This window comes from Loxodonta africana, chromosome 16 (genome assembly GCF_030014295.1).
Source record: "Loxodonta africana isolate mLoxAfr1 chromosome 16, mLoxAfr1.hap2, whole genome shotgun sequence".
NCBI classification, from domain to species: domain Eukaryota; kingdom Metazoa; phylum Chordata; class Mammalia; order Proboscidea; family Elephantidae; genus Loxodonta; species Loxodonta africana.
In genome coordinates, this window is record NC_087357.1 from 71,919,994 (window position 1) to 71,930,638 (window position 10,645).

The 10,645-nt window shown below is 46.7% G+C and overlaps 1 protein-coding gene and 1 non-coding gene across 2 annotated transcripts; both read right to left on the bottom strand.

Annotated features, from left to right (window-relative positions):
* Positions 1-869: 869 nt before the first annotated feature.
* On the bottom strand, positions 870-940 carry TRNAG-UCC (transfer RNA glycine (anticodon UCC)). Its single transcript has one exon. It is a non-coding gene; the product is annotated as a tRNA-Gly (tRNA).
* A 1,446-nt stretch (positions 941-2,386) lies between these two features.
* MYOZ1 (myozenin 1) lies at positions 2,387-8,421 on the bottom strand. Its single transcript, XM_003408900.3, has 5 exons — positions 8,087-8,421; positions 6,991-7,169; positions 4,907-5,192; positions 4,381-4,546; positions 2,387-3,422 (listed from the first exon to the last, which is right to left on the bottom strand). The coding sequence occupies exons 1-5, from the start codon at positions 8,157-8,159 to the stop codon at positions 3,191-3,193; spliced, it is 936 nt and encodes a 311-aa protein (XP_003408948.1). The 5' UTR covers positions 8,160-8,421; the 3' UTR covers positions 2,387-3,190.
* Positions 8,422-10,645: the final 2,224 nt, after the last annotated feature.

The window sequence follows — 10,645 nt, forward strand, 5'->3', positions numbered from 1 at the left end:
CCTTGAAGTTGTTAACTCAAATGGCTGCAGAGGCTAGGCAAGTAATATTAGTAAAAGAAAAAGATGACCTGGTATAAACAACAGCAGCGGGGACTAGGACCCACTGGAAATTACAAACCCCTATCTAAAAGGGCTACCTTTCCTGAGTTTTAAAGCACGGTGGCAATCAAACAGCAGATGTCTATGAGCAGTATAGATAGCTAGCCCTGCTTCCAGTGTGAACTATGGTATTCAAATGTGTGAAACATTTTTGAAGAAAGGTTGTTTTAACAGAAAATGGTGTCTAGGCTAAGGGATGCCAGAGATGGAGAATTTGACTACATTTCTGGCTGGATCTTGTACAGGTATACACTTTAATGCATTAAGCCACCATTGTTTGATGATCCTTTCCATAAAGGTTATCCTGTTCTTTTTTTATTACATATTTCCAAATTAAACTTCTGATAGTAATTTGACTTCTAAGTAGACTTTACTACTTAGGAGATAATTTCAAAACCAACCTGGGCTCCCTGTAATTTCATAAATTTGTATCATGATTTTTTGTTGTATATAGGATTTCAGACATTCTGAACTTGAAAAAATGTTTTTAGGTTTTCAAAGCCACTGACTGGTAGACACTACTTTTTTCCCCAGTTTTAAGGGTTGTTGTTGATAGTAGCTGCCATAGAGTTGGCCGCAGACTCATGGCAACCCCATGCACAACAGGATCAGACCATTATGATCCATAGGGTTTTCACTGGCTGATTTTTTGGGAAGCACATTGCCAGCCTTTTCTTCCTAGTCTTGGTCTGGAAGCTCCATTGAAACCTGCTCAGCATCATAGCAACACACAAGCCTCCAGTGACAGATGAGTGCTGGCTGTTCTGAGGTGCACTGGCCGGGAATTGAACCCAGGTCTCCTGCATGGAAGGCAAGAATTCTACCACTGAACCACCACTGCCCTCAACTTTAAGGGCAGGCATTTAATAATTATTTTATGGTTGACTGTGAAATCTCTTTGTCACAGGAAACTTGTTATTCATCTTTGTACCTCTGATGTCTGACATAGTACCTGGTATACAGTTGTTACTGTTGTTAGCTGCTGATTGAGTTGGTCTCCAACCCGTGGTGACTCCAGGCACAATGGAATGAAATGCTGCCTGGTCCTTCACCATCCCCATAATCAGTTGTGGATCAGACCATTGTGTTCCATAGCCTTTTCATTGGTTGGTTTTCTGAATTAGATCATACTCAATAAACAATTGTTGAAGTTACGTAGTTCTTAACCTTTTTGAGGGGGCTCACAGACTGATAAACCTGAGAATCTGTTGAAAGCTGTGAACCCTTATTCAGATTCTGTCTGTGACCAATTCTCCTCAGCCCACCCCCAGAGTTCACTACAGCTTCTGTAAACAGCTCCTGTACAGGCCCATAGCTTCCAACTTCGAACACCTGAGATTTCCTAGTAGCATGCTTAGCTCTCCCTGGAAGTTAACTTAACCAGGAGGAATCTACAAACTAATGATACATGAGATTTGGTGGATATATATTCCATTTCCTAACCAGGGCAATTCTGAGGTACGTTCTACTGTAATGTTTCTCAAAATTTGCTAGCATATAAGAATCAGATGGAGAGATTAATAACACACAGATTCCTGGGACAAGAGTTTGTATTTCCAACCAAGCTCCTAGAAGATAACTGATGGTGCCAGTTCATGGATCACAATTTAAACAGCATTGTTCTCAGAGAGTTCCCAGTGGATTCTGCCCCAGTTGCCCAAAACACACTTTATTGACTTTCCTCCCACTCCTTTATCCTGCTTGGCTTTCTGGGATTACCTCCCAAATGAACTACTTGCATCCAAATCTTTGTTTCAGGATCTGTTTGAGGGAAATCCAAACTATGACATCTCCTTAGAAAAATGGACATAGAAATAGAATTTTATATACAAGTTTAAGAGGGGGCATGAATCCCCTGAAATTAATTCTTTAGGTTATAAAGGAAGGTGACCAGGGTAAATGTTATGTAACCTAAAAAAAAAAAAAAAGGTTCACTAAAATTGGATCTGTTTAATGGAGAGCCTAGCAAATTAATATAACCATTAACAGCTCATAGCATTGAGTTGGCTAAAAATTAGCAAACTCTCCTAAAGTTGTTTTTCCAGACCCTATTGAGTCATCTCTTTATTCTTCCTGATCTACACCACTCTTACTTTGTGGAACATGGGATTAAGTCTGGGACTCTAGAGAGTCCCATGCTTGAAATCAATAATAATAATAATAATAATAATAATAATAAAGTATTGTTCATTTCTATTGGACTCCCATGGTTTCTTCCCAATCACAGTGCTTTCTGGACACCACTCAGGTGCCCCTGTGAGCATTAGATCTTTTCTTGCTGTGTTCTCGCAGAGCCGGGCATACTATAACTATAGTTGGTTTCTCCCATAGCCCTCTAGATCCCACATGGCTCCCTATTCTGTTTCATCATTTTGAGAATCTGTAAGCTTTGACACACATATTTTCTAAGCCCACTCTGGTGTCATGTGGAAACTCTATGGCATGCTCTAGTTCTGTGACAATTGTGTAACCCTGATTATCCCAGTTTCTAATCAGCTACAGAAAGAGCTAGCATCAGGGTCACCAACACCTGTTTCCTAACCACAGTGCACAATAGCTTTGCCCACATATGGGGTAACACGTGTGTTTGTGCGTGAGTATTTGTCTTATGCTCTACTGAATAAGTATGTTTTGTATGTACCTATGAATGTGGTTTCGTAGGTGTGGATGTGGGTGTGGGTGTGTAAGCAACCAGAGCTCAGGTCCGGTCTTGAAGTCTGAGTAATGAATGCTTAGTGTTTGACTTTAATTAGTCTCTGTGCATTGTTAGTCTCAGCTTTCGTCTGCCCTCACATATCAGAGGAAGAATGAGTTCATTTCCTTGAAATTTATTGACTGTTACTGGTGGCAGAGCAAATTCCATAAAAGAGTAGGTTCCATATGGTGTAAGTGGAAAGGGAGCTCTGAGTTGGAAAGGAAGGATGCTTGGAGTGGGGACTTGGAGTAAAGGATGGAAAAGCAGATCTCTCCCTCCTTTTTCCTCCATTCCTACAAGGTTACTGGATTTACATGGGGGTATCCTGCTCAGCATTCACTCTCCAAAGTAGAACCAGAGAGGGGAAACTTGATGTAAAGTAGAGGGGGAAACACCTCACAGCTCCTCTGTTTCTCCATCCAAGGGGATGCTGATATCCACGTTGTAGTCTACAGGCTCCCCAGAGCTCAGCCAGGGAATAGGGGTTCGATTGAAAGAAGGCCTGTTGGAGAGGTTCTGGTTGTAGAGGACCAAGGGTTCACTTAGCAGGGGCCCCAGCTCAATTTTGGGCATCTGGAAGGTCATGCGTTTGGAAGCCTTCTCATATCCACCGTAGGGCATTGCCGTCCTGAGATGGGGGACACATTATTTAATTAAAAACCAGAATAAAAAGAACAGAGCCTTATCAGTGAGATGTTAGCCCATTTTGAAGATGAGGACGTCAGGTTTGCTTGTTTCCTCAAAGCTAATAATAACAGAAGGAGGCTAGTGGGTCCTAAATTCCCAGTTGTCGTCAAGTCGATTCTGACTCATAGCAAACCTATGGGATGCCTCCATCGGGTTTCCAAGGCTGTAGTCTTTATGGAAGCAGATTGCCACATCTTTTCTCCCATGGAGCAGCTGGTTGGTTAGCAGCCACGAGGGCTCTGTGGGTCCTAGATAGTTTTATAAATAGTTGTGACCCAGAGCAGCATGCATTTCAGAGAAAGTAACCCCATATACTATAGACCTAATGGTTTGAGGCCACCTTAAATTTTAATGTAGAGACTTTACCAACTCTCCATGCTACCCCCAGGGGATAGTGGATGGCCTGGGTGAGAGGACCCAGTGCAAAAGCACTTCTCTAATACTTCAGTATCCTGCTTTCATACAGATCTCCATGATCTATGGAGATAGAGAACAGGTACTTAGAGCCTTACTAAAGTAGGGTATAAGGAAACAGAATCATATCACAGGACAGTTATGGAATCCTAGACCTTGAATGGAAGGGATCCTCAAAGGAGGCTTTCAAACAGGTAATACATTATTCCCATTTTATGGTTGAGGCAACCAAGGGTCAGAAGGAAAGTGACTTTCCCATGTCCACATAGCTAATAAGTAGCTTATGAACTAGAATTCAGATCCTTCCTTTCAGTACTGTTTTCCTTCTGCATACTGATCTGTTTCTCTGAGCTAGAGTGAGAGCAAAGGCCTTCATTTAGGGCCCCCATATTCCTTTCATCCCTCTTCATCCTCCTGAAACATTTGAACCAAAGTCTCCATCCCACACACTAGAATGCATCTGCTTCCTTCCCCACCACTCCTACCTGTTGAAGGACTTATATTTGGGGAGTTCAGCTTTGGCCCCATAGGCCAGCAGGTCAATACCAAGTTCTACTTTCTGCTGGGCGTCAACCCCCATGGCTCGCTCCCATGGAGAAATATAGGTCTTGAACACAGTAATATGTTTTCCTTCTCCACCTGCCTGGTCTCCTGGAAGCCATGGGAGAGAAAGGTAGGTCAAATAATAGCAGTTAGTAGCCAATGAAAGTTAATCCTATACCGCTTCACTAGGGGTTGGGACAAGGGACCAAAGGTACAATATTCTGGTAATTGTTTAAGGTTTGTAGCATAATGATAGCTTGGGGTCAAATATGTGACTGGATCTGAAAAACCGAAAAAGTGACTGAAAGACAAGGCTTCTGGGTGGAATAGACACAACTCTGTGTATTTCCAAACCCAGAGAATCTACCCAGATATCTCAGTTGGCCTCCCCTGCTCCCCACACCCAGTCTAGGCCTCATATCCCTGCTTTGGGGCCCAGAAACATTACTCTTGGGTGAGGGTACTTACCTGTTCCCGACTCGCCAACTCCCACTGAGCCACCTCCTGCTGAGCTACCTCCTCCTCTGCTGGCCTGGCCCCCAGGGCCACCTGTGCCCCCAGGGCCACCTGTGCCCCCAGTTCCAGACCCAGATGCAGACCCAGGGCCTCGATGGTGCTGCTGGTCAGAGCCATACTGTCTGGCAGAGCTGCTGCCCCCTGCCTGGCCTCCACCACTGCCCTTGCCGTAGGAGAATTCCTGACCAGCTGTGCCCAGCTGACCCCCCACTGTAGGAAGGAACTTCTGAAAGTGATCCTGAAAAGAGAGAACAAAGTTAGGAGACAGACAGGGATGAACACGGGGAATCTACAGAGAGAGAGATGTGAACAGACAGGGAGGAAGTGATGAGACAATGGCCAACTGGAAGACACTGAACCCTCTAGATTCCCCCTTTCTACGAATGGAAGGTGAATAGCCTGGCTGAGAGCATCTAAACTCTCCTTGAAAGGTGGGACCCCCTTGGCTTAATTCCTCCAGTTACTCATTAGGATGGAAGCAACTCATTCTCCACACTCCCCTTTCCCATCCTTACCAAGGTAAAGAGGACCAAGACTTCTGCCTGCTCAGGTAAATTTGAGAGGATGGGGCTGGCAATGGAGAACCTACCCTTAATTTGAAGAACTATAGAGAGCTCTGCCCCTTCCCTTCTCAGCTTGTCCAAAACACAGAACTTTCTTCTCCCTCTCTCTCTCTTCCTCTTGATACCTGTTGAACCAGGACTGACTTCCTGACAATGAAATTGTAGCTGGGATGGGGGGAAGGGCGCCCAAAAGGGCAACACTGGATTCTGCCATGAAGCCTAAAAATAACCCAGCCAGCTCCTTCAGGAGGCTCTCCTGGGCACCCCACCAGGCACACCCCCATGCTCCACCCCGTGTAACCAGACCCAGAGAGGGAAGAAGGCTTTTGGCCTCCTAAAGTTAGATGTGACTGGCTCAGCATTTTTATACTGTTCCTACGTAAATAAGAGTCAATGACGAACATTCTTGCCCCTGGCCCCATGTAGGCATCTATATCCACTCTCCCTCCTACCCCCCAAGGAAGGTGGAGGAGGAGGAAAGGAAATAGAGAGGATTCCTTCCTTCTCTCAGTTTTAACATCCTGTGCCTGGTCATTCTCCAACTCCTACTTTTCCCTTGGAGAAGAAGCCTGAGTAGGGGATGTAGAATCTGGAAGAAGGACAGTTTCAGTCCCCACATCTGGGGTCCTGAGGAAAGAGGGACACATAATGGGTCACATTAAAAGGCTGACCCTTTAAACAAAAGAATGGCTCAAGAAGGAGATGGCTATGAAAACTAAACTCTAGAGTTACCAGATTTGGCAAATAAAACTACAGGATACCCAGCTAAATTTTAATTTCAGATATGCAATGAATATTTTTTTAGTATAAATATGTCCCAAATATTGCATGGGACATACTTAAACTAGGAGTCCCTGGGCAGTGCAAATGGTTAAACACTCAACTACTAGCCAAAAGGTTGGCAGTTCAAACCCACCCAGAGGTGCCAGAAGACAGGCCTGGCGATCTGTCTCTGAAAGGTCACAGCCTTGAAAACCCTGTGGAGCAGTTCTACTCTGTACCCATGGGATTGCCATGAGTTGGAACCCGATAACAACAACATATTTATCCTAAAAATTATTTGCATGCATATGAAACTCAAGTTTAACTGGGCTTACATTTTTATTTTATTTTTATGTCCCAAATATTGCATGGAACATACACTAAAAAAGTTACCTGTTATGTATCTGAAATATAAAATTAAGCATTCTATATTTTATGGGTAACCCTATCTTTACCACTAACCTAAACTGGGAAGGACTTTTCTCCCTGAGGGTATGGTACCTCTCTCCCACCTCCAACCCACTTCCACCAGCTCTAAGATAGAGACTTTTGAGTTTCAGTGGTGAGCTGTAACTCACTGGAGCTGTTGGGGATTCAGTATATCTGGGGGTTTAATGAGTTTATGAATTTTCAGAGGGGTGAGATTGGTGGTATTTTGGAGATTCAGGCCCTACCCCAGGCTGTGAGAGAGCAGTAAGGTTCAGAACTCACAATCGAGCTGTCAGAGAAGACATCAGGGTGATTCTCGTAGATAAATTTCTCCACTCGCATCTGCCGCAGTTTGAACATCTTGGAGCCCCGGTTAGTGAGCAGTGACAGCTCCTCCAACATCACATCCCTGGGGACACTGATCTTCTTGCCCAGGTTCAGGCCTGAGCTTTCCTGCCCACCTTTCAGGGAGGTAAGGAGGAAGAGGCAAGGGAAGAGGGAAGTAGAGTTTTCTGGGCTCAGGTCGTAGGCCCTGTCCACAACTAAGTTTGTGTGTCCTGGCAGAGATCACTTAGGGGACAGGTGCTGTCTGTGATGTCTGATCAAACTCTGTCTAGATTGTCTGACTTTTGATTTCCTGGATTTGGAGTTGGAGCGAAAGCATGGGACCTGGGATGCAGAATGGAGGTAGTAAGGATTCTTGAGTAAAGAGGTAGATGGAGTAAGAGGGGCATGGGGTACAGGGCAGAAGGAGTAAAGGAACATTATAGGTGGAAGCACTGAGGCAACCATGGCATGGGAGAAAGCCCAAAGGCCAATCCCATGTGGAGGTGGCCACCTCTAAGTACAGACTCCTATCTTAACTCCTTTCCCTGTCCTTCCCCTCAGTGAACTCTGGCTCCCAACAGCCTCTGGGTATTGGGAGAGTGCTTTACACCATGCACACCTGCCTAACCCTAAGAGAAATACCCATGTGGTTTCCCCACAGCCCTACTTCTGGGGAAAGAAGTAAGGAAATTAATTAATTTCTCTGGGAGAAATCACCCATTTATTGAGCTCTTTCTTTGTGCCAGTCTCTGTCATATGTGTTTTCACCTTCAGACATACACCCCACTGACCCGTCGCCCAGTGGTCCTGGACCTGTGCTAGGTAATATGGCAGAGCATTGTCTCAGGTTACAAGGTGAAAAGGGTGGAAGGGTAAGTAGTCAGTGTCCAGCCTTTTTTCCCTCTTCCTTTCTTCCCCCTGTCCCGGACTGGAATTTCTTTTATCCCTTCAGGCTAAGACATATATAAAATTATGATATTTCTGGGACTCTTGGTTCAGGGATGCTCTTAATAAGAAGTCCCCACACTAGGTAGATGCATCCTTGCCCTACCTCCAGAGAGTTCCATGATCAGCTTGCTGGATTTCCTCTTCTTGTTGGGGGCCGGGGTTCCTGACAGTGGCATTGTGGAGGGAGGTTCAGCCTGAATAGGGCAGGAAGGGGAAGTTGGAAGGATGACAGAGACAGGGAAGGGTGAGTGTTTACAAAAGAGCCCTTCTTCCACTCCAGGGCAGTACTTCTTAACCTGCGGTTAATAGCTTCAGCGGGCAAAATTTCATCAGATTCTCAAAGAAATATGGATTCCCCCAAAAGGTTAAAACCCACTGCTTTAGGGCTTCTGCCTTCTTGGGAGGCAGGGCAGGAGATATAGATGTACCCCCTGCCTACCTCCCACCAACTTCTATTGAGCTATTTTTTATAGGGCTGGTGCAGGGATTAGGGACACAGCACAGGGGGTGGGGGTGGGAATAAAAAAAAAGGCAAGACAACGCACCCAGGTCTCATTGGATTGGCATGATTTGAAATGTTTATTTGTGTTGGGATCTCAAATTGGGGCTGTGATTCCAGGCTCTGGCCTCTTCTCAATCTTCCCCAAGCCCCAGGGGGGCAGAGAAGTGTTCTGCCAGGGTTACGGGGATTCAGCCAAAAACATTCTCCATAGGAAGGAGAGATTGTTGGTCCACCACTGGGCCAGCTGGAACAGGGCCTGGAAGGTCACGGCTGTGCTCCCCTTCAGCCACCCCCACCCCAGATCCCAGAACTGGAGTTGTGGGGAGACAGGGAACATTTGCACCCTGAGCCTGTCAATTCAGCAATATCATTGCAGAGGACAGGAACATAGTAACAGGATCTAGCAGTGGAGGGGAACAAACTGGGAATAGATACAGACTCCAGCTTCTCCTTAACAGAAGCCGGCCCTTAGCAAAATCCCCTCTTCTGCTGAGTCCTGCCTCACAAATACATCTGCAACTCTACCAGCTTGGTGGGGTCTACTGAGGCCAGAGTCCAGGAAACACTAAATGGACTCTCCCTGCACCTCTCTCAGCCCCTCCCAGATTCCTTTTTCCATCAGCCTCTTGGACCCCCTATTCCTCCAGTGCCTCTCCCAATATTTCTGTTCCCTCCAACCTCCTGGATCTATCTCTTTTCAACTCTCTGTGGCACCCCTGAATTGGACAGCTGAGAGCTGAGCATAGATGGGGGGGCACTCACGTAGGATGAAAACTAACAACTGCAGACACACACAGAAGTAAGCAGAGTGGACTCCAGCCCCTCTGGCCATAGAGGTGGACTTACCAGTTGCTCAGGCAGTGGTCACCTCTCCCTGGGGTCCAGCAGCTTTGGAGGACTGAGCTGCTATGACCGAGAACCCGAGATGGACAGGCGTGGGGGCAGCACTGACAGTGGGGGAGGGAGGGTGGTTATTAATAGAGACGATGAGTGTAAGCAGCTCAAATGGCACTGGGGGTACTGAGACCCTGGAACCAAGATCCCGCCCTCCTTGCCCAGAGGCTCCTGAAGGGGAGAAAAGGCCTTTGGGATTCTCCCAGCGAGCTGTCTGAGCCAGGGATCAGCCTGCCTAGGGGGAGCTCCCCTTCCCTTGGCATTTGGAGACAGATCTAGGAAAGCATTCAGGGAGAAACTGAAGACGGAAGGAGAGGAAGAAGGCAGCAAGTAGTGGATAGGAATTCAGAGAGGGAGAGAGAGATCCTGGAGAACGTGTCCTGAGGGCCACCCAGAGCCAATTTAGGCGGGAGCTGGAGGGACCTGTGGGTGTATTTGGGGGTAGGAGGGCTTAAGGTGCTATGTTTGGGACGGGGACGAACATCTGTTCGCAATAGAATCCGCTCTTTTAAAGTTCCTGGAGGGGTTGGTCTTTCTCTGCTGAGGGCCAGATCTTGGCAGGATAAGGGATCAATTTAACCAAACCCAATGCTTGTAGGCAGTCAGGGATGATGTGGGGAAGGCTTGGCCAATCCTTCCGTCCACATCACTCCATTTTCTTTCCCCTTAAACTCTGGCAGTTCTAAGAACAAGTGAACACTTGGATCTGCCCATTTGGGGGAGCTCTGTCCAGCCCACCTTACAGGACAGATGTTGATATACCCCAGAGAAGCACCCAGGGCCTTACCCTCTGGGACTTCCTTCAAAGGGTGCACATAGCCCATAGGCTCCGGGCTGTCCCATTATACTGTTCAAAAGGAGAGTCTGGGCAGGGGCATAAGCTTGAGAGCCCATTTGGGGGAAGGATGACATTTACCCATTCCCTTCCTTAGTAGCTGCGTGAACATCCTGGCTCCTCCTCCACCTTTTGCTCAGGTTCTGGAACCAGCTGCTGCTGTAGCCACCCCACCCTGTTGCAGGTGGCTAAGGAAGTGGCTTTTGAAGTTCCCAGACACCTCCGTCCCTCTATGAGCTCTCCACTCTGTCTGTCCAATCCCTTCTCCCATTCTGTACTCTTCAGGTTCAGGCTAGGGGCTGAGAAGTCCTCCTCTCCTTCTCGTTGGTCCTGTCCCAGACCAGTTGTGCCTCCGGATCTTTCGCCTTCTGCCCTCTAGTCCGTCCCAACCCAAGGAAGCAATTAGAAGAAAAAAAAACATAAATAGCAAA